The sequence below is a fragment of the Blennius ocellaris genome (genome assembly GCF_963422515.1).
Source record: "Blennius ocellaris genome assembly, chromosome: 24".
Lineage (NCBI taxonomy): Eukaryota > Metazoa > Chordata > Actinopteri > Blenniiformes > Blenniidae > Blennius > Blennius ocellaris.
In genome coordinates, this window is record NC_137673.1 from 8822124 (window position 1) to 8849578 (window position 27455).

Sequence of the window (27455 nt, forward strand, 5' to 3'; positions counted from 1 at the left end):
GGGGGGGGGGGGGAGGAAACGGAAGAGTCCGTCGTTTCGAGAGCAGCGGAAAGAATCTAAAAAAAAATGTCCCCAAACCCGAACAAGAAACAAACAAAAAAAAAGCCAGCATTTGTTTGGTTTTTTTTGTTTGTTTTTGTTTTCTTCCCGGTCCCCCACTCGCCACTCCCAGCTGCTATATGGAAAACCGTCCGGAATTCAGTTGTCGCAACCCTCCCGGGTGACTCGCCCGACACCCCCCCCTTCCCCCGACGAGTCGTGTCCAACGTGGCCTCCTCCTCCAGAAAAGGCTGAGCCGTGATGTAACGGGATCGTTATCTCCCTCTTGTTTGTTTATCCCTGTAATCCAAGCTGTTAGTCTGGCAGGCGACAACAAAATGTGCCGCGATATCAGTCATCGGCGAAAGGGAGAAGGAAAAAAAAGAAAGAAAAGAACGAAACCCACACGCCGTCGTGAGCGAGGGTCACGAGTCACGGTTAATAATCAGAGGGGGCGTTTAAAGCGAGCGAAAAGGCGATACTTCGGCACATTTTACAAGTTTGGTCGAGTTTTTATCAGAATCTATCATCCGTGCCTCTTTTTTTTCTCTCTCCTTATAAATGTAGGATTGACGATTCCATTTCTAAGGGTGAATACGTATTTAATCACGTTTCGGAGTGCATTGACGACGACTCCACCCCTCCCCCACCCCCAAATCAGTCGAGCGAAGACCAACGCTAGAATTGCTGAAGTATGCCGTTTACGAAAGTGGATTTACATTCTTTTCCCGTTGGTGCTAGCTGAACAACTAAAGACGACGAATCGCCGCGCTCTCCGGCTACTCTAACACTTCATATGGTGCAACAAAAAAAACAACAACACAAAAAACAAAAAGGAACACAACAGTGCGGTACGGTGCAATAAGGGCAGATTGTCTCTTTGAAGTTCTACACGGTGCAACTTAAGTACTGCCTTCAGTTGTCGGCCAAGGCTGTGCCAAAAAAAAAAAAAAGAGGCTCCGTCCAATCGGACAACTGCTCTTCCTGTCTTGCAGAAGCTATGCAAGTCTCCGACGCTAGGGAGATGTGCTTAGCGTGCACAGGTAGTCACACTCCAACACACACACATGGGGAGACCAAGTAACAACATGGGATGTATCCCTACCTCACACACACACACACACTAAAATCCCAAGAATCCTTTTCCCTCCTTGATAATTTGGGAACAATATTCATATGGTGCTAATGAGTGAAGGGTTTGTTTTTTTGTACAGTTAAAACTGGTTTTTGGGTGAAGAGTTTAGCCAAATCGGGGTTTGTTTTTTTTTCCCCCTCACAAACAAAACAAAAACAAAACGACAAAAAAAAAGAAGAAAAGGCACCACCTCTGTCTCTGAGAAACTAAAGTTGATAACAATGCCTTATCCGCGGGACTGCTTCTTTTGCTACGCTCCGATCCGGACGTGCACTGTACATTAGGCATGGGTGCGGTGTGTCGGGGCATAGAAATGGAAAGGGACAAAAAAAATACAGAAATAAAAGAAGAAAAAATAAAAACAAAACGACAAAAAAAAAAAAAAAAAAAAAGTCAGCACGTCGTCCTAAAAGCCGAATATGTGCCGTTTAGAGAACACAGTCAGGCATTAATTGTACGTGTCGCGGATCGTGCTCGTGAGTTTTCTTGCATGAATGTTTTAGAGAATCGAAGGCGCAGACGGCTTCAAGGGTCAACGGGAGGTCGTTTCTCATCCCACCTCACCCTAACCCCCCCTAACGCCCCCCCCCCCACCCCCCACCCTCGGGACCACGCCTCCCCACCCTTTGCAGCCAATCAGGTTTAAACGTAGCCGAATCAGGTCGGACACAGCCGAAAAGGAATGAAAAAAAGAAAAAAAGAGGGTTTCCTCTCCGATCCGGGAGATGGAGGCCCCGTTCACACCGCAACGTTTCAGGTGACAACGGAAAACTTTTTGATTCCATGGAGACCGGAGGGAAATGCAACTTTTTTTTTTTTTTTTTTTTTTTAACCAAAGCGCTCCGAATCCGTTGCCGTGGAGATGGGGGTAGCTTCATCGAAAACGCAAAGTTTTTGTGAATTCTTTGTTGCAGTGGAAATTATATATGGGTGGGGGTGGGGGGGGGGGGGGCTTTTAGAAAACGCTCTCACTCTTGCCGAAAAACTGATGGAAGAAAAATGCAACGTTTTCCAAAATGGGCAACGGGCAACTTTTGAAAATGCTCTCCTTGCAGATGGGTGAAAACGCAACTTTTTCAAAAAGTGTATATTCGAAAAACGCTCCAACTCCATTTCCATGGAAACGGGGAAAATGTAACTATTAAAGAACGCTCCAACTATGTCTCCATGGAAACGGGGACAATTTAATGATTAAAGAATGCGCCAACTCCGTCTCCATGGAAACGGGGAAAGTGTAACTATTAAAGAACGCTCCAACTATGTCTCCATGGAAACGGGGACAATTTAATGATTAAAGAATGCGCCATCTCCGTCTCCATGGAAACGGGGACAATTTAACTATTAAGAACGCTCCAACTCCGTCTCCATGGAAACGGGGACAATTTAACTATTAAAGAACGCTCCAACTACGTCTCCATGGAAACGGGGGAAAACGCAACTTTAACATCTGTGTGGAAACAAGGGGGGGGAGTGCAACTTTTTGACAACGCTCCAACTCCCTCTACATGGAAATGAGGGGGGGGGGGGGGGGGATCTTCGCATAAACAGATAGCGTGTGCGCGGTTTTATTACCGAAAACAACCAATCGCACCGATTTCAAAACATTGCCGTTGTGAACGCGAGACTTTCCTGAAACGTTTTCATGTAAACGGGGCCTAAAAAATAATAATAATTAAAAAAAAAAAAAAAAACAGCCAGTTGTATCGCTCCACTGTTGTATGGCTACACATCCACAGCTATGCAAGGTTACATCCCTGCGATAGATAACCTTTACAGAAATACCACATCACTGTTCTTCGCTTGCTTTCCTGCGATTTCTTGTTTTTTTCTTCTTCATGCCTGACGGAGAGAGGAAACCCTTAAGCGTTAACGTGTCGCCACTGCAAAAACATGTGAGGTTTACATTTTTTTATTTAATTTTTGTCTTGAAACGTTGGTGGCAACTTTCTGGATTGTCTTTTGATTGATTTCATTTAAGTCTCGTGGGGGGGGGGGGTTAATCACCTCCCGACTGAGGAATGTCCATAACGTTTTGATTTCTCCTCTTGGGATGAACAATAATGTTCCACTATCAGGGTCTGCAAAGCATATGAGGCTGTGTGTGTGTGTGTGTGTGTGAGAGAGAGAGTGACAAAGTTGCTTCATATGCTTTTATTTGATTGACTTATTTACTTCTCTTTGTTTTTTTTTGCCAAAGTTAATCACTCACTGGTGGCTTTGTGGAACTCGAGGCTGAGCGGTTGTGATCTCAGTTTTTAACCACATCTGAGTCCTCTTTTCAGGATGGGGGGGGGGGGTGTATGGGGGGAGGCAAATGTGACGATCCAGGACTCAGGTGTGGATACGACAAGCACAGGGCAGGGTCAAACTCAATCTTGGATGTACTGATTTTGTCGGGGAGGGGGAGGGGGGGGGGGGGGGGGGTCATGCTTTTTTATTTCTACTGTGTTCTTCAGCTTGATTAAGAAAAAAAAAGAAGAAATTAATAGTAATAACTAGCGAGTTCAATGTGCTAAAAGTAGCTTTTTCTTTCATTTTTCTTCTCGTGGTGGGCTTCTTTTGATTGTAAATACATTCTCTTGGTAGTTCGGTTGGATCTCATGTCCCCCGGCGGGTTTCGCTTCGGCGGCTCCATCCGACGTACTGATACGTCAATGTTCTTTCTAAATATCCAGAATGTACCGCGAGGAGAGAAGAAACCCGTGCAGGTATCAGGAAGGCGGGTGGAGGTCTGGGAGGCGGTTCACCACACAGCCCAGCGCCGCCTTTTAATCCGTATAGATCGATAAAAACCACTGACGAAATGGCATCGGACTAAATAATAATCCACCAGCAATAATGAACAACAGAATTTCCCATCATGCACTCATAGTCAATAGCTTCTAAACTCTCCCCGCTGATGTTTATATACGTTAAAAGTTGTATATTTGTTTGTTTAAAGCGTCCGTTTCTTCGAAAGAATCACAAACTTTAAAAATTAAAACGTCAAGAGGAAAAAATACGAACTTTAGAGCAGCAGACACAAGAAAAAGTGGAAATTATATTTAATTAAATTCCTACATTTGAGTTAACAACAGATTTAGTAATTAGAAGGTGAAAAAACAACTTGAAATGCTAAAAAAAAAAAAAGTGATTGGATAAGAAAAAACATTTTGGTATTCTATTGATATAAAAAGATAAATTAAAGAGAAAGTATAGAAAGTTTCAAGGAGCAGAAATAAATGTTTTCTTCAAAAAAAAGTTACGTTTCAGCGAATAAAATACAAAGAAATTGATATTTGAAAGAAATTAAACTTGTGCAATTGAGAGTAAAAACAATAAATTAAAGAAAAAGAATAAAGGGAAAATCTGTTATTATGTTGCATTACGAGTAAAAACATGTAGTAGTTGGTTAAAATAACATTTAATTTGTAAGATCTTAAACGTAGAAATCTTAAATATTCCCTGAGGGGGAAGAATACATTAATTTAGTGACTTAAACACTAATGGAATTTGTAAGATATTTAAAGAAACGAGCAAAATTAATCAAATTCATTAGAAAAAAAGGTCAAATCTATAAATAATAAAACACAACTTTATGAGGCGTAAGAACAGGGTAAAATCTTGAATAGTAGAGTTTTAAAAAAAACATACATTTAGTGAGTAAAATGCCAAAAAAGTGAAATATTAAAACACCAAAAAAAAAGACCAAAATCATAAATATTCCATTCGAACAAAAATACAGATTAAATAGAAAATCTAGACTCATATTGCTTTATTTATGAGAAAAGACAAGAGTGTGTGATTAAAACCACAAAAAAAAAAGTTTTTTTTTTAATGCACGACTATGAGAAAAGCGTGTAGATTTAAGTAGCAATGAGCTAGTTTTGAATAGTTTTAATGTGATATTCGCTGTTCTCCACTGAGACGAGGGTGTCTGCACATCTGCACTACATCTGCTCACCTGTGGGGGGCGCTCGGCCTCCCAACTCCACTCGCCTGCATTTGCTCATAACAAATACCTTTCAGGAATTTTCTTGTCTCTGGGTGAGAGGGGGGAGGGGGGGGCGTGGCCAGGTGGGAATAAGGGGCGGGGCATGGACGTGGGTGGTTTTTTTTTGTTTGTTTTTGTTTTCTTTCTCTCTTTCTTTTCCTGATTCACACCAAATAATCTCAACTACAAACGAGGCGAGAGAGAGAGAGAAGAGAGGAGAGGACACGTGAACTCTGGAGGGAAAAACCCCCGGAGAAGAGTTCGACGATATTTTCAAACATTTAAGGAAATGTGTTATTTTTGTTACAATACCTCCTGAGAAACAAAGTCTATTTATCTGTGAAGAGACAAAGATTTACAATATTACAGATGACTACAGAAGAAGTTATGATTTTTTTTTTTTTTTTTGGGAAAAGAAAAAAAAAAAAAAAAAAACCTATAAATGTATACAGTTCATTTGGAGACTATATGAGTGAAGTTTGATTTTATATATTTACCATTTTATTACATTGTAATGTGACTGCGATGGAGAAAAAAAAAAAAAAAAAACATAAAAAGGAATATAAAATTTTTTTTTTGCAAACGTGTGTCGCTTTTTTTTTTTTTTTCATTTTATTTCCGCTGCTTCCATCCACGAGGCAAAGTCAAGAGTGTCAGACAAAGTTTTTATTGAGAGGTGCAAAACACGGACGATGCTTCTGGAAGCGTTTCAATCACAAGTCTTTGGTAACGCGAACACGCGTACACTCGCCGTCGGCAGTTTGCATAGAGCTACACGGCAGATAACGCGAGAAAATGGGGCTTGAAACAAATAAAGGAAAGATGAAAAGATCAAAGGAATCCCTCCCTGAGAAAAACAAGCTCCAACTCATTGATCATTGAACGTCTGGCTCCCTCTGCTGGCGGAAAAGTGGAAGTGCACAAACAATAAAAACACATTTTCCCACAGAAAGATAACAAATAATAATAATAATCTCTTGAATCAGTAGTTTCCTTTTCTTCACTTGGACTATTTCTCACAGTAACACATGATAGAGGCTTCAAAAACCACAACAGCAACGAATTCTTCTGGAGCCGCCGTTTTTTTTTTTTCGAGGACGGACTCGAGACGTGGGGAGCGGCGTGACGAGGCGCTAAAGTGCATCATGGTGGAGTACCTGTCAAGTACGGGTGGCCGGTTCTAATCCAGCAAGAGGTCGTCGTCGTCGTCGTCGTCGTCGTCCAGGTCGACCTGGAGCCTCTGGAAGGGCCGCGGTTCCGGGTCGCGGCGGAACCTCAGGAACCTGAAGAGAACTGAAACAGGAAGTGGTTTGAGCGCCCGGCTGGTCAGGTTCTCGTTACGGGTTTACTCCGCATTGTTTTGAAAACTGCGTGGGGTTTACATGGAGTCGTTCTCAGCTGCGTTGTCCAGCGTTTCCGCGGAGACACAGTCGAAAGATTTTCAAAAAGATGCATCCCTCACTCGGCCTGAACATTTTCATAAAGTTTCGTTTACCCTCGTTTTCATGGAGACGGGAGGCAGAGCGCTTTCCAAAAGTTGCATTTTTCTCTCATTTTGACTGAAGAGTTGAAACGTTTTCAAAAACGTCCATTTTCACTTAGACGGAGTCAGGGTGTTTTTGAAAATTTGCATTCCCCCTGCCGTATCCACAGAGACAGAGTCAGAACATTTTCAAAAATTTGCGTTTGCCCCCCCATTTCCATGTAGACAGAGTCAGAACATTTTCGAAAAATTGCATTTGCCCCCCCATTTCCATGTAGACAGAGTCAGAACATTTTCGAAAAATTGCATTTGCCCCCCCATTTCCATGTATACAGACTCAGAACGCTTTTGAAAATTTTCATTTGCCTGCTGTTTCCATGTAGACAGTCAGAACATTTTCATAAATTTGCGTTTGCCTGCCCGTTTCCATGTAGACAGTCAGAACATTTTCAAAAATGTGCATTTGCCTGCTGTTTCCATGTAGACAGTCAGAACATTTTCGAAAATTTGCATTTGCCTGCTGTTTCCATGTATACAGAGTCAGAACATTTTCAAAAAATTGCATTTGCCCCCCAATTTACATGTAGATAGACTCAGAACATTTTCAAAAATTTCCGTTTGCCACCCCGTTTCCATGTAGACAGACTCAGAACATTTTCAAAAAGTTTACGTTTCCCCTCAATTCCATGGAGACATTTTTGAAACGTTCCACCCTGGAAGCCATTTTCAAAAAGTTGTCGCGACATAACTTTTCACTTGAAAAGGTTGCCGTGGAAACGGGACCCGAATGTCTGACGCTTATTGGGGAACCAAAGGAAAAAAATCCGGGAATTGACAAAAAAAAACAAGCGTCCCTGAACGCAGCACTCAACAGCTACTTGTAAACCTACAACTGAAAAGCTCCGCCTCCGGGTTTTTTCGACAACTACGTACCGGTGACGGTGCTGAGCAGCAGCAGGACGCCGACCACCAGGCCCACGGTCAGCGGGACATCCCAGCAGCGCTCCGCCGCTAGCAGGCAGCGCGCGCGGCTCAGCGAGCCGTTGTTGGGCCGCGCCGGCACCGACAGCAGGTGGCACATGAGCGGGTAGACGTCCACGCTCTGCAGCTCGCCGACGCGCCCACCCCGCCGGAAGTCGGGCCCGACCGCGGCCAGGAAGGGGTGCATGCTGGGAAGGGAGTTGTCGTAGCCGTGGTCGCCCACTAAGGGGGGGTGGAGAGAGAGAGTGTGGCGTTAGCGCTACGGGCGGTGTGCGTTTGGTGGGCCGTCGCCTGAACGGACGTACGTACGTCTGGGCAGCCGGTTCCCCCGCAGCACGATGGTCCAGCCCTCGTCCGCGATCAGTATGATGGGCTGGACTCGCTCGTTGTCACGGTAGTGCAGCCGGTCGGGGATGGCCGCCTTCAAGTACGCCGTCATGTGAGGGTGGCACTTATTCAGCAGGGCGAAGACGGCGTCGGGGTCTGCAGGGGGGGAGGGGGACAGAAAAAGCTGGTACCTTTGGTAAACTAAGAATTCTGCCTTTAAACACAGAATTCTGCTTTTTTTCCCCCAGAATTCTGCTTTTTTTTTCACAGAATTCTGCCTTTAAACTCAGAATTCTGCTTTTTTATCTCAGAATTCTGCTTTTTTATCTCAGAATTTTGACTTTTTTTCCTCAGAATTCTGACTTTTAAACTCAGAATTCTGCTTTTTTTCTCAGAATTCTGCTTTTTATCTCAGAATTTTGACTTTTTTCCCTCAGAATTCTGCCTTTATACTCAGAATTTTGACTTTTTTCCTCAGAATTCTGCCTTTTAAACTCAGAATTCTGCTTTTTTTATTTTTACAATTTTGACTTTTTTTTCTCAGAATTCTGCCTTTAAACTCAGAATCCTGACTTTTAAACTCAGAATTCTGACTTTTAAACTCAGAATTCTGCCTTTAAACTCAGAATTCTGCCTTTAAACTCAGAATTCTGCCTTTAAACTCAGAATTCTGACTTTAAACTCAGAATTCTGACTTTTTTCCAGAATTCTGCCTTTAAACTCAGAAGTCTGACTTGTGGACACATGGAGCTGGGTTACTTGTGTTGGGGATGAGCGCCGCGACGGGCGTGAGGTCCACTAAAGTGTAGTTGTCGGGGTGGAGGCAGTCGTCCAGGCGTATGAGGCGGTCGGCGGAGCACTGCGCCATGCCGTGGTCGCTGGTCACCAGGATGTTGACGCGGCCCCAGAGCCCCGCGCGCTTGAACTCCGAGATCAGCAACCCGACGTCGTCATCCACCTCCTTCAGGGCTCTGGCCATGGCGGTGGTGTTGTCGGGGCCGTACCTGTGCCCCGATCGGTCCGGCTCCTCCCAGTAGAGGGCGGCGAACATCGTCCCCGCCTCCTGGCGGGAGAGACGGCAAAACGGTCGTCAAGAAACGTCTCCACGTCTCGCGAAACCGACGTACGTACCTGTCCGTCCCCCAGCATCCACGCCGTCACGTTCCCCAGGCGCTGGCGGAACGTCACGCCGGGATCGTAGTGGGAGAAGTGCGTCGCCGTGCGGTTCTCGATGGGCACGTCGGAGCCGGGCCACATCATGGCCGCCGTCTCGTAGCCGGAGTCCAGCGCCGTGATCCAGAGGGGCCGCGCCTCCTCCCACCACATGGGGTCCGAGTCGTTGGACAGGTGGAAGTGCTTGTGGCTGACGGGGTCGTACATGTTGCTGGCCAGGATGCCGTGGGACTCGGCGTACAGCCCCGTCACCTGGGGGGGGGGGGGGGGGAGTACCGTGGAGTTCACATTATTTTTCCCCCGCTTTACTTTCATGGGGTTCGAAATATAACGGTTTGTCAAGAACCGAAAATGTGCATTTGCCTGCTGTTTCCATGTAGACAGTCAGAACATTTTCGAAAATTTGCATTTGCCTGCCGTTTCCATGTAGACAGTCAGAACATTTTCAAAAATGTGCGTTTTCCTCCCCGTTTTCATGTAGACGGAGTCAGAACATTTTCGAAAATTTGCATTTGCCTGCTGTTTCCATGTCGACAGTCAGAACATTTTCAAAAATTTGCATTTGCCCCCCTATTTCCACGTAGACAGAGTCAGAACATTTCGTCGTACATGTTGCTGGCCAGGATGCCGTGGGACTCGGCGTACAGCCCCGTCACCTGGGGGGGGGGGGGCACCGTGTAGTTCACATTATTTTTCCCCCGCTTTACTTTCGTGTGGTTGGAAATATAACGGTATGTCACGATCGGGCAATATGTCTGAAAAGGCGTTGGTCCTCACCAGGCTGTAGTGGTTGGGGAAGGTCTTGGTGATGAAGACGTTGGTCACCTGCTCCACCAGCACCCCCTCGCTGTACAGGCTCTTCAGATTGGGCATGGGGAACCTCTGCAGGTAGTCGGCCCTGAAGCCGTCGAACGACACCAGCAGCAGCGGGTGGGCCGGCGGGGGGCCCCGCGTGTCGTTGCCCTCTGCCGCCGAAGCGCCGACGCCGCAGAGGACGGCCAGCAGCAACTCCAGCAACATCCCTGGGACGGGGACGGAGAGAGACGCCGACGACTGAGGCAGAACAAGAAGAGAAAGTGCGTGTTTGAACGTCTGTCTCGCTCTGCAGGAAGTGAGAGTTCCGGTGGTCGCGCCGTGCAACTTTGGGAAAAAAATACCAGCCAATGAAAAATAAAAGGAAATGACACAAGATCATGAGCTTTCAGTGACGCTAAAGCGTCTTTACTCTGACATAAAAGTGGATGAAGCGGTAATTAGACCTTAAATGACCAGTTATTACATCCACCACAACTTGTTTCACCAACACTGAAACTCTTTTGTCTTCCGATTGAAACTATTAAAACTACCACACCCTATCTTATGTAATTTAATGCCTGCATACCTTCTCTCAAGTGTATTATCGCATTTGGCAGTCATCCACTGTGATCCTCAAAACACTACATACTACACAAACATACATACCAAAAAAACAATCAATCTAGTCATACTCGTTTGAATTTATCAATGTAGATACTGTATTACTGTACGTGTGTATATAAACCTTTTGGAAATATCATAAATCTCTATTTTATGAAAATACATACACAGAAAATCATCTCTATCCAAGCTGCAGCCAATAACAAAGGTTCACTTCACTTCCTGTATAGCTCAGATGAACAAACACACCCAGGAAGTGGCCAATATAGGAGACAAATAACTTGGCATTAAGAGAAATAGGAATAAAATACAAAGCACAAAAACGGAGGACATGAGTGATACTATGATTTTTATTATTATTATTATTATTGTAGCTGTCAAGTTAGCAGAGATGCTACGAGTTAGCATTCTGTCCCCGACTGGAAGTTGGAGTATTTTAAAGGTTACCCGTTAACAGGAGGGGGAAACACACGGGTGACAGACGGACGTCCTCCACACGGTGCGGTTAAAATAAACGTCTCCGAAAAATGTCTCCTTTTTTTTTTTTTTTATCTCCGCAGCTCCATCACAAACACACACTTTTAAACACACACGACACAGACTGCCATCGAGCTAACGCTACCGGAAGTGACAGCGTGATGCCTTCAGAACAAATCCCGATGCACTCCCGGAAACACATTTTACCAAGTTAAACCTTGATTAACTTTCACATATCATATCTATCGTGTTATATATTAACCACAACACTAAACATGTGCACAAATGTTCGCTCAAGCGATTTAAGAAAATGCTCAGCTGTTATTTTGACATTACAATATTCAACACGTGCATCCGTAAACACTAACTTGACGCATAGCTGAACTACAAGATTGACAACTCAAACAGCCAATCAGCGCCTCGTAAAGGCGTATCTGAAGTTTTTTAATTCATCATGATTGGTTGATTTTTGTACCTTTTCACATTATTTAAAGTGCTTATAAGATTGACAGTTTAAGCAGCAAATCAGCCCTTTCTAAAGGCGGGCCCTTCGTGATGTACTGCCCTGTGATTGGTTGATGATTGTGTTAATTGGCCTTGCTTAAACTTATCCGAATAAATCTACAGATAACTCAAGAAATCCTGAGTAACGGCTTCATGTAAGTAATTTGTTCTGCTCTGGGTGTTAAAAGAACACTTTGGATCGTTTTATGTGAAAGTATAGTCAATGTGCAACCATAATAATAATGCAAAGACCATAAATATGCCAGGTGACTCACTATATGTTTTTCTTTTAATGTTAAATTCTCAAATCTGTCAAAAATATATATTTCGAAGTGATGGTGAAAATACAAGAAATCTGGAATTGAAATAAAGTATAACAGGTTTTATTTTGTATCCACGGGGTGACTGCTGCACTTCAAAATATGTTTATTTAATTTAGAGTGGTAAAAACCTTATATTATGATGTAATAGTAATAAAATAAAATCAAGCCATGGTAACTTACACATCCTCCTTTCATTCAACCTCACTGTGAATACTTTTATGGAACCATACAACACTTCTGCTTTATCCATCCCAAAATATCACAGATGTTGGTGTCAGTGCACCTGCTTGATGCATTCAACAGAAACGGTGAAACTCTGATCACATAAAAACATAAACATTGTGCACAGTGTTTACGTTTACGCCCTATTTAGTCACAGAATCAGAACCATGGTACTTTGTTTGTGGTTCATACAGGATGTAGGAACTGGAATTTCTGAATGAAAATTGACATGAAATCATGCTGGTTTTCTTTGACACGCCCAATCAAGGGTTCCTTGATAGTTTGACTTGTCTTTTCATGAAATTCCTTTCGAAAAATCTGAGACTTCCCTTCGATTGACCAACATCGTGAGCCTACTTTTGACCTTCCCTCGGATTCCTGTTCCATTTTGGGAAACGCGGTTTCCTTTGGCGAAAGACTCACGACAACCCCCCGAAGTGGTCGAAGACTGAAACAAGATTTGCTCTTGTCGGTGAGTTTTAATTGGATGATAAAGTTCTCCTGGCCACTCAATTATTAACCAGACTGGTTACGACCTGAGCAACCCCCCCCCCCCCCCCCCCCCCGGTGCTCACCTTTATCAACCCCCTGCGCTCTCTCCTTCCAGCCGTCCCCGTCCAAAGTCCTGCGTTGCGTTTTGATAAGAGCCTCTGCAGCATCCCTCCGCTGCCACAGTCCACCAGCTCTTTCTTCCCCCCTCCCCCAGGATGGATTCCCCGAGCGAGCACCTGTACGAGACCCCGTTGGTCACCTACGAGAACCCGTCGTCAGGTATCTACGAGAGCGCCTACGACAGCCACTTCGAGGTGCCCTCGCCGCTGGATTACGAGAACGTGGGCGCGCCCTCCAGGGACATCCCGGAGCCCCCGTCCCTCCCGCCGCCGAACCCGCCATCGGTGGGCTCGCGGAGCCGCTCGTCCTCCTCGTCCTCCTCTTCTTCCTCCTCCTCCTCCTCCTCGTCTGAAGAGAAAGGGGCGAGCGATGAGGAGAAGGAGGAAAAGGCCAGCGAGGTGTACGAGAGCCCGGAGGACGAGCAGGTGGCGGCGGAGAGCAGCCGGGATCTGAACTCGGGGAGGAGTTCCCCGGAGGCGGCAGCCTCCTCGCGCCGATCCTCATCGTCCTCCTCGTCCTCCTCGTCTTCGGCCGCCTCGGAGAAAGAGGAAGCCAAGAAGCCGGAGGACGACGTAGACGGCTTCAACATTAAACTCTATGTAAAGGTAGGCGAGTGAGGTCATTTATTGTATTTATGTGGAGTTTGGACTTTAGATCCCATTGTTTCAGGCCTTTTACACCCGTCACCATCCTGTTCACACACACACTTCTATTTATAGGTAACGTGTGTGCATGTGTGTGTGCATTGGAGGAATGGGGGGGGGGTCATTGCTTCTAAATATAAGCTGAACTGACGGGAATGTTCAGACTCGGGACAGTTGAGGATGGCTTCTGCCACGTGAATCTGTGTGCGTGAAGTGCTGCTCCGTCCAGGTTATCTTGCTGGATTTTTATCTCGCCGCGCACACCTCCACGCCCAAACACACGTCCCATCTCCCCATGAAAGTCCAGGGGTCGTAAATCGCACACTTTGAGACGGCGGGGATCGTAAATGACGGCAATCCAGCACCAGCGGAGCGAAGTCTACGTCGGATGACTTTTGGCTGATAGCAGGCAGCGAACTTCAAAGACGTGCTGGTTGTCAGACCCGGCGCATCAAAGTTCAGACACGCCCTTTGACGAAAAGTCCCCAATTTTCATTGTCATCAACGTCGTCAACCCTCACCACGACACCACATTTAGGGTATGGGTATTGGCATATGGATTCGATCAGGGGAGTTCTTTGATCAGAGTAAAGCTTCCGGCCCATTGCAGCACGTAGAGCAGTGTAACACATCACTTCCTGTTTCACGGCGAACCATTCAGATGTTCTTCGGGCTGCCATGGCAACGCCCTTTGACTCTTGCAGGAGCATTTCGTCACCCTTTTCATCGGGAAGGACTGTTGTATTCACAAGCCATGTTTTAGGTCTCCTGGATTTACCCTGTATTATAAGTTCAACAGGAGAATGTCATATCCTCACCAATCTCAAGGATGACATCACAAGGTTTGAGGCCATAGTGTGCAAAATGATATTTCCTTAAACCTCCTTTTGCCAGTAGGTGGCGCTATGACTGCGGATGAGCATTTAGCATATGGATGTGTTCAGGAAACAACCTGGCGGTGGAACCGCGGGAAGATCTGGAAAGGCTGGAACCTCTTCCAATTGAGAGACCTTTAACTAGGAGAAAATTAATTAATTAATTAATTTTAAACATATGTCTAAATAAATAAATACATAAATACATCAATTGAATACATATATGTAAATAAATAAATACATAAGTGAGTGGGTGTGTGACTGAGTGCATGAATGAATGAATTTTGAGCATATATGCAAATAAATGAATGAAATAAGGAAAATGAAATGAGATTTGAACTATTTTAATCAATCAGATCAGTGTAAGCAAAAAAAATGACATCAAATCACACAGATTACAACTTCCTGGTGCGACTGATGATGATGATGATGATGATGATGATTCAAAGTCACCAGTCACCCAGGTGGGCGGAGCGGACACCCCACACCCCACCCTGTCAAACGGGGTTTATTTTTGCCCGGCTCGGTCACACCCCCCCCCCCCACCTTAACACACACACTCTCACACACACACACACACACACTGATACACAAACACACACACACACACTCGCTGCATTCGTCCTCAGCTGACACACTCACAGAGCTGCTATGGGACCGAGCCGTCTCCACTGAATGGACCCGGAGTAGAACCTGCAGAAATCTGAGACGCTACACACAAACAAACAAACACACACACACACACACACACACACACACAGGGAAGGGGTGTCTTTCTTGACCATGACGGATACTGCAGCCGAGGACGACAAGGACCCCGATATTGAACTATTTGTCAAGGTGTGTATAGTTTGGAGTCTGCGTGCGTCCTGACTGCTCCTCTTTTCACTTTTTTATCTATAAATTTACGATTCTAAACACTATTAGAATACACTGTGTGTTGGAGGACGGTGTGTGTGTGCGTGTGTGTGTGTGTGTGTGTGTGTGTGCGTGGTTCCTTTAAGCGTGTTGTTATTGTCGCGTGCTGATTTTCCGTGCGTTAACCTGACACCCACGTGCATAGACAATCTCTCTCGTTCTCTCCCCCAATGAATTATTACTGGGGTCCCTTCAGAGTTTAGAGAGGCTTTAAATAGTCGGCGGTTACGACACGGTGCGGCCGTCGATTTCGCATGCGGCCCGAAAGGTTCACAGGTCGGGCTTTTAAACAAACGTAGACTGTAAATATAGAATTTTTCTTCTTTAATGCTTGGTATAAGCCACACACAGATCTGAACTCGCCAGTCAGGTTTATGGGGACCTCTAGTGGCCATAGGAAGTATGTAATTAACAATGTAGAAGTGACGCACGCTGAAAAGGCAACGTTTTGTCTCCATAAAAAACGGAAGGTAAAGCACAACTTCCGGAAAGTTCTTTGACCCCGGTCGCCGTGGAAACGGGGAGGGCGATGCAACTTTTTGAAAAGTCTCCGTCTCGCGAAACCTTCGGAAAAATGCTCAGACTGTGTTTTCCATGGAAATTAATTTTTTAATTCTCTAAATCTTAATAAAATATTTCACTTAAGATTAAAGCCACTACTAAACTCCATTACTATGGTGGGGATATTAATGCTATCGTGGCTAAAGCTAACAAATTAGCTCCTGTAATGACTGCGTCAACATTCATCCTTGAGTTTGAGGGCGAGGCTCGCCCCAATGCTCACGTAATCAATAAATGTGATTACGTTTCTCAGATGTGATGGATGCCCGTGGCGGTTTGACTAAAGGCTTCGTGATTCTTCTTGAAATTGTTTTGGTACCTGATGCTGGCGTGTCGAGCGGCCGGAGGTCCAAATACGCAGCGAGGCGTCTAATGGGAGCCGCGTGGATTATTCATGTCGGACCCGGTGTCTCGTTACGGTGTCGTCTTGCGGCTTTGTGCACACACTCACACACACATATTACTGCCTTGTTTCACGAAAGTAAAACTGAAAGCACTGATTCTTTGACTGATCGAGGATCAGTGAGTTACGGTTCTGGTCAAAGTCAAAGCTTCAGATTCTGACTTTTTGTGCATCTGTTTAGTTTGACTACATTTTTAAAGATTTTCTAATGAGAATTGTGAGGAAACTTCTTCTTTTTGGCACGTTTTTCCAGTCAAAATCATAAAGATTGTCAATGTGCATTCTCACAGTGAGCCTTCGAGATCTAAAGTTATGTAAGAGTGTACGGGAAACGTGACCTGACAGGACACCGCGGAGACGGTGTGGTTTGGAAATGAGTTTCTATTTGTTTGTGCATGCAGGCTGGGAGCGATGGCGAGAGCATCGGGAACTGTCCCTTCTCCCAGCGCCTCTTCATGATCCTCTGGCTGAAGGGGGTCGTCTTCAACGTCACCACCGTGGACCTGAAGAGGTGAGCGCGGCCCAGATCGCGACGAGACAAACGCTTTACAAGAGCCGCCGCAAACCAGGGCGGAGACTTTCAAAATGTCCTCTCTGCTCAGGAAACCACCGGACGTCCACAACCTGGCTCCAGGCACCCACCCGCCCTTCCTCACCTTCCAGGGGGAAGTCCTCACCGACGTCAACAAGATCGAGGAGTACCTCGAGGCCATGCTGACGCCGCCAAAGTATTTCGCCACGCGGGGAATTGTGGGAGAGGGGGTAGAACGGGGCAGTTTTAACACCGTGATGCCGTGTCTGCGCTTTCAGGTATCCCCAGCTCGCGGCGAAGAACCGCAAATCCAACACGGCGGGGAACGACATATTCGCCAAGTTCTCGGCGTACATCAAGAACACCCGAGCGGATAAGCATCGATGTGAGTGTGCCGGATGTGGGAACCCCACCCCCGAGTGCGACCGTCTTTTTTTTTTCACGTGGGCCCTGCCTGGTCTGTGTTGCAGCGCTGGAGAAGAGTCTGAACAAGGCGCTGGCGGAGCTGGACGAGTTCCTGACGAAGCCCGTCGAGGGCGACGCCGCCGGACGCCGCGACCTCGAATCCGACCGCAAGTATCTGGACGGAGACGAGCTGACGCTGGCGGACTGCAACCTCCTGCCCAAGCTTCACGTGGTCAAGGTGCGAGTCCCTTGGCGGTTTGCTCTCTCCGGGTCTGCCTACCGATCAGAACCAGGGTTTGAATCCCGGCCCCACAATCTGTCCGTCCCGTCACTTTGGTCTCTTTCTGTCCTTTAATCCAATCGGCGACATGAGAAAGTCTCCACCTCTGACTCTGGTTCTGCGGGGGGGGGGTTTTCAACCTTTGAGCCTGGGTCTGTAGAAAATCTCCACCTTTAAGTCTGGTTCTGCAGGTTTTCTCCACCCGTGAGTCTGGTTCTGCAGGTTTTCTCCACCTCTGTGTCTGGTTCTGCGTGCTTTCTCCACCTCTGAGTCTGGTTCTACAGAAAGTCTTCACCTATGAGTCTGGTTCTGCAGGTTTTCTCCACCTCTGACTCTGCTTCTGCAGGTTTTCTCCACCTCTGAGTCTGGTTCTGCAGGTTTTCTTCACCTCTGTGTCTGCTTCTGCGTGCTTTCGCCACCTCTGAGTCTGGTTCTACAGAAAGTCTTCTGCTTCTGTGTTCTGTTCTGCAGGTTTTCTCCACCTCTGAGTCTGGTTCTACAGAAAGTCTTCTGCTTCTGTGTTCTGTTCTGCAGGTTTTCTCCACCTCTGAGTCTGGTTCTACAGAAAGTCTTCTGCTTCTGTGTTCTGTTCTGCAGGTTTTCTCCACCTCTGAGTCTGGTTCCGCGGGCTTTCTCTGCCTATGAGTCTGGTTCTGGAGCTTTTCTTCAACTCTGAGTGTGTTTCTGCAGCTTTTCTTCACCTCTGAATCTGGTTCTGCAGCTTTTCTCCAGCTGTGACTGGTTCTGCCTAAAGTCTGCACCTCCCACAGTTTTTTTCTTTCCACTGTCACCTCTACTTGCTCACGTGGAATCTTTTTGTTTCTTTCTGTACAAGTTCAGTGAGGTGACTGTTGCAGCGTGACGTGACAAATTAAATGGAATTCAGCGTCAGGACTGACAGGCGCTGACGGGTGTGACAACAGGCTCAACTTTGTACAAACATCCACTGAAAAATTCTTTTGGAACCACTAAATTATGGCCAATCCTTTTTTTTAAACACTTGATGTGCCTCAGAAAAGACTTTAAGCTAAGAAATAGCTTTTTTACTTTTTTTTTCCCACCTGGGTTTCACAAAATTCTTCCTGTTGGCAGGTGGTGGCGAAGAAATACAGAAACTACGACATCCCGTCAGAGTTCCGAGGCGTGTGGCGTTACCTGAGGAACGCCTACGAGCGGGACGAATTCCTCAACACGTCCGCGGCCGACGTGGAAATCGAGCTGGCCTACAAGGACGTGGCCAAGCGGCTGGGGAAGTGAAAAAAGGCCTTGCAAATCACCGAAACTACTTTCTTTCTCGACCGATCTCACAAATCGAGTTGTCATTTCTCCACCCAGACAAAGAAAATGTATTTATTGAAGGAAAAAAAAAAGAAGAAAAGATCAGTTTAGTCTCTAAATTAAATTCGATTGTCTTGCCGGTTCTTCTTTTGCTTGATTTGTTGGAAAATGCTCGCTTTCGTGTTTTCAGCCAAACGTCACTCTCCGAGCTTTTGTCGACCTTTCTGTTCACGTTTACTTCAATCGGGTAAATTATGTCGACAAGACAGCCTTGTCTTCATTCCCACCGCCCTCAGTCCTTACCCAGAAAGGTCACGGTCTTATTTCCACTCCGAATCGATCTGTAATAACAAGGGATGTGCGGCTTCTGCTTGCGGATGTCATTTCAATCACCAGCTCTGTTTGTCTGTAGCGTCAATGACGCCTGTTGGAATATAATGTGAATTTCTCCCGATGCAATACGGTGATCAGCAGCTGTGTCCTTACTTTCCCGCCTGATGATCAGAACCATGCTGTGTATACTCTTTATGTTGCTTATTTGAATAATAAATCTATTTTCTCAGAGGCGGAGAGTGGAGCGTTGTGGTTATTCTCACTTGGAGATGGTATGAATATCAGCTGAGTCAGCGAGCGCTGCCCGGTATCGACCCAGTGTTGATAATGCAGCAATATTTAATGATTTATACACATGTACATTTATATAGCAGTCTAATCTTTTACTACCTGATAACAGCCAGAAGGAGGCAGCATGTACACGGCGTCCATTAGAAACAGAGTTAGGGATCATCCTGCTTTCTTTAACACATTCATAGTCACACTGACGTTTTTAACTGCAGTAGAAAGGATATATATATATATATATAGATCTAGATCTAGATCTAGATCGATATAGATATAGATATAGATATAGATATAGATAGATAGATAGATAGATAGATAGATACTTTTTCATGATTTTAGTGAATTATTTCCTTTATTTGCACACACACACATAAACATAAGCATATGTTTAATATATCCATAAGAAGAATGGAATGAATGACTAAACTGACTAAAATATGAATTATTTATGCTGTAACGGTGTCATTATGATATAATTACCTGAAGCTATAAATAACAAACAAGCAGCCTACATATAACAAACAAAGTAAATATGTGAGTAGGTGATTAAACAAACTATTATTATTATTATTATTATTATTATTATTATTATTATTGTTATTATCAATAATAATAGTGCAGTATCATTGAAATTATTTTATTATTATTAATATTATTAATGATAATAATAATATCAGATGTTTTGTTCTATTCAGTTCAAAGTAAATATAGTAAATAAATAAATGTAAAAATGAAAAGAAAAAAAAGCCTTAATTTACACAGACCATCAGTTCGAACTTTGACTTTTGTTTGTTTTGTTGTTTACAAATGAAACAAAAAAACGTGTAATGTTATTCTGCCTTTATTGTGTTTTTTGTTTTGTTTTGGGGGGGGGGGTTCCGTTTTTTCTGCGCAGTGTAACAGTCAGACGGTCCCTACTGCTCCCGACGTGAAAGTGGGCAGAGCGACACACAGACATTAACACACACTCCCTCACTCACACTCACACACACACACACACAGTCGGCGCTGTCTTGAATCTCTCCCCTCCAGTCTGCCACACACACACACACACACACGGACCGTCTCCTGCTCTCCAGCTCCGGCCCGGAGGGGCTCTATCGCCGCCTCGTCACGCCGCCGTGCGGTCTCCGGACCGCGGGGCCGAAGCGAAGGTAAGATCCGCCTCGGCCAGCGTGACCTCCGTGGGGGGGGGGACACAACAAGCCGCGATCGAGACTGTCTGGAGGGGCTGAAGGAGAGGCGCAGTGATCCGCTGCGGTGTTTCTGTTTGGGGTGGGGGGTGGGGGGGGGGGGTCGGGATTTATTTGTTTGTTTGTGAGCTCCGGGGTTCCGGGGCGCGGTGCGTTCGGGGACGCGATGCGGCGCCGCGCGGAGCCGTTAGCTCGCCCCGCTAGCCGCTTTCCTTTTAACGGAGGATCGGCACGCTAACCGCCGCAGCGCCTATTGTTATCCCCCCCCCCCCCCCCGATCACAAGCTGGGTCGAGATCAGGAAGGAGAAGAAAAAAAAGGAAAGACAAGAAAAATAAAGCCCACGTTAAATGAGATTATTGCGCAATATGTGATTGGTTTCCTACCTGTAAATCAAGGTGCCTCCATTCTACTGCGACCTCCTGCCCTCATCCTATGTTTGGGGTTTGAACACAAACCGAACAGGATTTCTGATTTGTTTTTATCCCTCCGCTGATCCGTCAGGCTGTGGAAGTTGATCGTGGAAATTCACACCCCGTGCCCCCCCACACACACACACAATAAACACTTGGACCTGCCAGTTGCATGTTGGAAATGACCGCGGAGGAGCCTGAGGGACACTGGGAGATGTGCAAACAACCGCCACCATGGTGCAAAGCCAATGCCCTCATGCACATTGTTGCATTTCCTTTCTTTTTTTTTTTTTGTCTTTCTTTCCATCAAGTCAAAGCTTCTGTGGAGAAGAGCTCTCAATCTGAACTGACAGCTGCAGACAATGAAGCGCTCCGCTCCATTCATTTCCCTCTATACTGAATCGGAGCCTGCTGGGTTTTTTTTTTGATTTTTCGAGGAAACCCGACGAAAGTCGAAACTATTCATCGGATAATTGAGATGATTTTGTTGCGGAAATCCAATGGCAAGTTCATCAAAAGGACCAGAAATGGAGTAAAAAGAGTAAAGATGGCGCCTGTATTTACTTGGTAGGATGGAATTAAAAAGGCCAAATTGGCGCCTGATTATACTGGCGGTAGAACAGTTTTTCTTGCCTGGTGGAGACCAAAAATGGAGCTAAAAGACGGCAAACGAGCACTTCTCTTACCTGGTGGAAACCAAAAACTGAGCTAAAAAAAATTTTAGATGACGAAAAAGACTTCCCCGGGAAGGAAAAAATAAGAAACTGCGCTAAAAGAAAGCAAATACAATCAGCTGGGTTTTTTTAATTTCTTTCGGACAACATGCTGTTACCCCATTGGAGGGTGGTGGAGACCAAAAACAGAGCTAAAAAGGCTAGCTTAGGGAAAAAAAGACTACCTCTTTCAAAAACAAATCGATTGAGGTGAAATATAGACAAATTCTTAGTTCTCCGAGACCAGGGGGGGGGGTTTCGGGGGCCGCAAGGTTCGCCTTTCTCGGCGCAGACCAGAACGGAAAGAGAGAAAATCCAGACGGAGCCCAGCACCCGAGCCAGAGGACTGTCAATAAGTCACCAGCTCCCGCCGCCGAATGGACCCAATCCAACAACGGCAGCCTTTTGAACGATAATTAAAGATCAGCGCGGCTTTATTTACACTTTATCAAAGCATTTGCGCGACCTTTTCAGTTGCTCTAAGAATTTCAAGCGGCTCTATTAAATTACCCCTCGCCTGCTGCGGGAACGTTGCCGAATGAGAACCTCCTTTTGTATTTTTGTATTTTTTTAATGTGCGTACGACTACTGGATCTCGCCGGTAACGCCGATCTGGTTAGAACAAATGCGTCCTGTGTCATGACCATGCGAGGAGGAGTTTTGCGAGGAGCTGTACTGGGGGGGTGGAGGGGGGTAGGGAGGGGGGGGGTCTTATCTGACTCTTGAAGAAGACCGTCCAGAGGTGAGCCTGGCTCTTTCATAAAGAGCTCTTTCACACAGCGGTTTGGTGTATTTCCACCGGGATTATAAATCCTGAGGAAAAGGAGCTTTGCTTCGGTGGCATGCTTCACTGGCAAGAAATCGGGGGGGGGGGGGGGGGGGGGGTGGAGGAGAGATTGAAGATGGAGGAATCGGCGGTGATGCAGGGAAAGTGGAACACTTGGCCTCTCTGTGATTAAAGGGCTCATGCAGTGTGTATACACACACACCCACACACACACAGGAGGTGATGTATATATACGTGTGTGTGTGGTCGATCTGGCAGCTGATCACTGGGCCCAGCGGCGTCCAACCAGCGATTCGTCGCCAAACCGCCGCCAACGCTCGACAGGTCGTCGGGACGTTCTGCCTCACGTGACTCGTTTTTGTTTTGTTTTTTTTAAAGGCGTTTGTGAGGATTTGGCATCAAAGAGCGTAGATCAGGATTAGGCCGACATTAGGGGAAGTGTTGAAAGTGCCGTTTGGGTTTTGAAGGATTTAACGTATTTTTGAGGAAAACGGGGGTCTGTACAGACTCGACGGGGTCGTTACGCAACGGAGGACAATGTTTATATATATATATAAATATTGAAATCAAGATTATTAACATTTTCTTTGATTTTCGAACAGCATTTATTGAACAGGCTTTTGTTTTTTAAACTCTCCTGTTAAATATCTAAAAATATCTTGTAACGTGTTAGTAAACAATAAACTGTTGTACTGCACTCAATCGTTTTAAAAACAATAAATAAATAAATAACTTTAGATACTTATATAAACTACAGTAATCATCCATGTTCCTTTATATTATATGTTGATACTTTGGCCGTCCTGTGAGGCAGCTGAGCTAAGTACTTAAAAGCTAAGTCATGCTAGTAGCCGCCGTTAGCATGGCTTAGCTTTAAAATGACACGGAACCTAAACCACTGGTGTATCACGCCGTTATTATCAACATCAATATATGTTTGTTTACGACAGGTATTCCCAACGGCACACGCAAGAAACCATACAGTCATAGCTTTTTCGGGAAATTTCAAAGTAGCAGGTTAACGCTAAGTAGCTCGCGCCGGCGCGTTCGGGTTAAATACGCCGTCATTTCCTGTTCCGACAGTGGAGGCTGAACACCACCTCGATTTCTATGAATTTTGAGATCGCCTGGAGCCAAGATCGCAATCACGATTTCAAATTCGATTAATCGTCCGAGCTTGAGGCTAATGTATCGTTATGGGTTTGCAATTTGGGAGAAAATCTCCGACGTCTGGCGCCACGGCAACGTTGAACCTCGACGCATTTGGCCTTTTTAAGGTTTAAAAGAAGCCGCGTGTCATTTCCATTTATTCGCTTTGAATTTCAAATCGGGAATTGTGATACTTGGAGTCGTTTTGGTCTATTTGCGACCGCCTGGTCCGATCTGTCTGACTTCAGAGGCGTCTGTTTCCGTCATGTTCTTGCTTGTGTTGTCACTACCAACAAACCCTCTGTGTGTGTGTGTGTGTGTGTGTGTGTGTGTGTGTGTGTGTGTGTGTGTGTGTGTGTGTGTGTGTGTGTGTGTGTGTGTGTGTGTGTGTGTGTGTGTGTGTGTGTGTGTGTGTGTGTGTGTGTGTGTGTGTGTGTGTGTGTGTGTGTGTGTGTGTGTGTGTGTGGTGGCGGCGGGTTGAGGAAACGTCTCATGTCGCCGCCAACGCTCATCCCCAACCCCATGTTTTTAACACGCAGGTTCCGGGTGGTTCCCCCCCCCCGCTCTGGTTTCACACGTGATGCGGTTGGCGTTGTCGCTAACTGTCAGAGGGAACAATAGACGAGCTTAAAGTGAGACGTGAAGGCTGCGTTTTTTTTTTTTTAATGGGGGGGGGCGGAGTCACATTTCTGTTACTAAGTGAGACTTTTTTTTTTAATTCCCTCTCCAAAGTGCTGATCCAATTCCTTTAGGGTTTTGATCTCTGCCGTCTTTATCTTGAATGGCGGGGATCGCGATCGAGGAACCACAAGCGAGGACCCCCCCACCCCCACCCCGAGTCCGATCCCTTCCTGTTGAGAGAACCTCAAAATCACGAAAGCGGCGACGACACGATCCAGATGTCTTGGTTCGTCAGATGTTTCGCCGTCTCCATGTAAATGGCGTTTACACACCGTATCATGATGGCACCTTTAAGAAGAAACTCTGACCGTCTCCATAGAAACGAGGGGGGGGATTAAAAAAAAAAAGAAGAAGAAGCCTTGCAGCACAAATCCAGTGATGAGTGATGTGTCTGTATATTGGTTGTCCGAGACAGACGAACCACTAACGCCGGTTAAACTCTCAATACGTCTGACTGAAGCGCTAAAGAAGCAGTTCGACCAATCACTGCTGACGTGGCTGTACGTTACCCCCCCAACCCCCCCCCCGTCTAATCCCCGCAGAGTTGATATCCAGTTGCGAGGCGGATTCACACCGGCGAAGGTGGCGAAGCGGCGCCGGGGCCGTTCCGTACCTCCGGAGGGGCCTCATGAATAATTAAGAGGCGGGGCTTGTGTGAAAGAGCCCATTAAGATGCAGAGTCACACCCCGGGTCTCCATGGGAGCCGTGGGGGTTTGGGGGGGGGGGGGGGGGGGGGGCATCGTTGGGATCACGCCGACTCCGGCCTTCGTCTCTTCTCTTGAGGACGGAGATGTCTCCTGGCTTTCCCTCCTCTTGACGGGGGGGGGGGGGGGGGGGGCGTTACCTGGCGGCGAGGAGTCAAGCAGCTATTTATATTCAGGGTGGGAAAATGGATCCCTTTTCCAAGGCTGATCCATAATTGATGTCTGAGGCTACATCCAAAGCCTATTCCCTCCATTTTTTTTTTTTTTTTTTGCTTATGTAACAAGCTCTTAGTCGATGTTATTCCTGTTTGGTGGAAGCGCCGGCTTTTCTTTTTAGACCTGGAGTAATGCAGCGGAATGAATGTAGACCCCCCCCACCCCCCACGCACACACGCACACATTGAGACTGCACTTAAAAGGTATTTTCAACTCTGATCACAGATGTGGGGGGGGGGGGGGGGGTTGGGCCATCTGGCCCGACTGCGTGATTAGGATTGCGGTTTCGAGAGATATTATTCCCCGAGATGATTGCTTTGACAATGATGCGATATCATGGTTGGTTCTTAATCCCCCCCCAACCCCCAACCCCCCTGCACGCACCGGACTCGGTGTTGCATGTCCAGGTGAAAGTCTGCAAATGCTGACGAAGCATTTTTTTTTTTTTTATATAATTGGGGAGGAAATGGTGTGTAGGTTAGAGGATGTGTTCATTTTTCGCGGTTTCAGGCCCGTTTTGCGTTTGTTTTGGGTCGTTTGTCGTTAAAATGTCTTTTCGGATTTATTTTTCCATCTTGTGGTCGTTTTGTAATCTGATTTTGTTTTTTGTGGCGCTTTCACTTTCTGTTCTCGTCTCTTTACGGCCATTTTGTGTCTTCTCTAGCCGTTTTCGCATCATGGAACGAGATCCTTTTGTACGGGACGTCCAAACTTTGTCAAAACCGCTTGTGGCGATCTGGAGTCCCTTTGTGGACATTTTCTGTCTCTTTTCATGACAGTTTGACATCTATTGGTCTTTCTGTGCTGCTTTGATGACATTTTCTGTCTCTTTTCATGACAATTTGACATCTATTGGTCTTTCTGTGCCTCTTTGTGGACATTTTCTGTCTCTTTTCATGACAATTTGACATCTATTGGTCTTTCTGTGCTACTTTGTGGACATTTTCCTTCTCTTTGCGTGACAATTTGACATCTATTGGTCTTTCTGTGCTACTTTGTGGACATTTTCTGTCTCTTTTCATGACAATTTGACATCTATTGGTCTTTCTGTGCTGCTTTGTGGCCATCGGCAGTCCCCTTCTGGTAATCTTTGTCCCTTTTATGGCGATTTTACATCTAATAGTGGTCATTTTGTGCTTCTTTGTGCCCATTGGTGGACGTTGGATTTGTCCAGCGGCTCCCTCCGCGGGTGTCTCCATTGTTGAACTTCAACACGGGAGCTGGAGTTTCAAGTCGGCGGCGGCAGATTGAGATGGACACTGATTCCTCCGAGGCTTGAATGGCTTCAATTGTCACTGCGCTGGGGATTTTGTTTTACTCACCGCTCCGTCGCGACACAATGAAAACCCCCTTCAGCAGGTCGTTGCGCCGTCGTCTCTCGTTACGGGGGATATAATCTGCAACCTTTGACACGGGGGCACCACCGCCCGGCAAATTAAGACCCTGAATTCGCCCGGCAGACGGTAACTGAGTGGAGAGATCATCCAGCCCAAAAAAATACCCTTCCATACTTTGTCTCATTACGCCGGAGGCCACTTATTCAGCAGTGCCGCGATAGCCTCAAGGTTGTCGAGTGATTTAACCGCATCAGAAGTACTACCGAAGTTGGACGGTTCCAGCCGGCCACGGTGACGAGTGTCACGCCACCGTTTTAGTGTTGATCTGAAAAGGGTTGAAGCAGAACGAGGAACTATAATACACCGGTTAAATCTGGACAAAAGAAAACGTTGCACATGTATTTCCTGTTGCCGGAGCGTTTCAGCAGAACTGCTCAGGCGCTTCCTCTTTGCGGCACGTTGCGCAGGAAGGGAAGATTTGAATACAAGTCATATAGAGACTTTGGTGTGCCGTACTTGATGGACTTCTGTGTATTTGTGTCCCGTGAGGTGGTTTTTCTCATGTTTATTGTGTATCTTTCAGGCTATTTTACGTGTCATTGTTTGTTTGGTTTTTTTTTAGATTTCAGGGTTGTGGTCATTTGTCAATTGATCTTGGTGTGTTTTTGCTTTATGTAGGACTGTTTTAACATCTTTGTGGCCATTTTTGCATAATTTTTGCAGTTTTCTTTTGCACTTCCTTGTAGTTTTGCATCCAATTGTGGGCTCTTTTTTTTTTGGACATTTCGTCTGGGTGTCATTTCTATCTTTGTGGTTGTTTCACATCTTCGGTTCGACGTTTGTGGAAATTCTATATATTTATTGTAGTCTGACCAAAAGTCTGTCTGAAACACTGTTTAACCTTTTTAAAACGAGGATACCACGGCTTACGAAGCTGCTTTTAAAATACTTCCGTCTATTGTTTGTGACATTTAGGCTTTTTGAGGAGGAGAAATGTCAATATTCCGGCCTGGTTTTAGTCACATTAACTCTCAATTATCGCTCCTCCTGTCTCCCTCGTCGTTTTTTCCACCCATTCGC

At 45.8% G+C, this 27455-nt stretch overlaps 3 protein-coding genes across 3 annotated transcripts in view; 2 read left to right on the top strand and 1 right to left on the bottom strand.

Moving 5' to 3' along the window:
- Positions 1–5798: 5798 nt before the first annotated feature.
- enpp4 (ectonucleotide pyrophosphatase/phosphodiesterase 4) lies at positions 5799–11115 on the bottom strand. The gene is made up of 7 exons (XM_080519713.1): positions 10975–11115; positions 9889–10164; positions 9070–9363; positions 8698–9001; positions 7921–8094; positions 7564–7833; positions 5799–6440 (listed from the first exon to the last, which is right to left on the bottom strand). Exons 2-7 carry the CDS (start codon positions 10129–10131, stop codon positions 6328–6330), a joined length of 1398 nt encoding a protein of 465 aa, XP_080375839.1. The 5' UTR covers positions 10132–10164; positions 10975–11115; the 3' UTR covers positions 5799–6327.
- A 3666-nt stretch (positions 11116–14781) lies between these two features.
- clic5a (chloride intracellular channel 5a) lies at positions 14782–19068 on the top strand. The gene is made up of 6 exons (XM_080519962.1): positions 14782–15024; positions 16468–16577; positions 16669–16794; positions 16877–16983; positions 17069–17241; positions 18376–19068. The coding sequence occupies exons 1-6, from the start codon at positions 14968–14970 to the stop codon at positions 18538–18540; spliced, it is 738 nt and encodes a 245-aa protein (XP_080376088.1). The 5' UTR covers positions 14782–14967; the 3' UTR covers positions 18541–19068.
- Positions 19069–20177: 1109 nt separating this feature from the next.
- Positions 20178–27455, top strand: part of mgat5 (alpha-1,6-mannosylglycoprotein 6-beta-N-acetylglucosaminyltransferase) — a 48470-nt gene continuing 41192 nt past the window's right edge. The window contains exon 1 of the mRNA XM_080520032.1: positions 20178–20336. The gene's annotated coding sequence lies outside the window, so the exon portion shown is untranslated. The remainder of the gene's footprint in view (positions 20337–27455) is intronic.

Coding starts and splice junctions, on each gene's coding strand:
- enpp4 (XM_080519713.1), bottom strand. CDS start 10,131: ATGTTGCTGGAGTTGCTGCTGGCCGTCCTCTGCGGCGTCGGCGCTTCG. Junction 9,002..9,069: donor GGATGCTGGGGGACGGACAG/GTACGTACGTCG, acceptor CTCTCCCGCCAG/GAGGCGGGGACGATGTTCGC. Junction 6,441..7,563: donor GCTGCTCAGCACCGTCACCG/GTACGTAGTTGT, acceptor TTCCTGTTTCAG/TTCTCTTCAGGTTCCTGAGG.
- clic5a (XM_080519962.1), top strand. CDS start 14,968: ATGACGGATACTGCAGCCGAGGACGACAAGGACCCCGATATTGAACTA. Junction 15,025..16,467: donor ATATTGAACTATTTGTCAAG/GTGTGTATAGTT, acceptor TTGTGCATGCAG/GCTGGGAGCGATGGCGAGAG. Junction 16,578..16,668: donor ACCACCGTGGACCTGAAGAG/GTGAGCGCGGCC, acceptor CTCTCTGCTCAG/GAAACCACCGGACGTCCACA.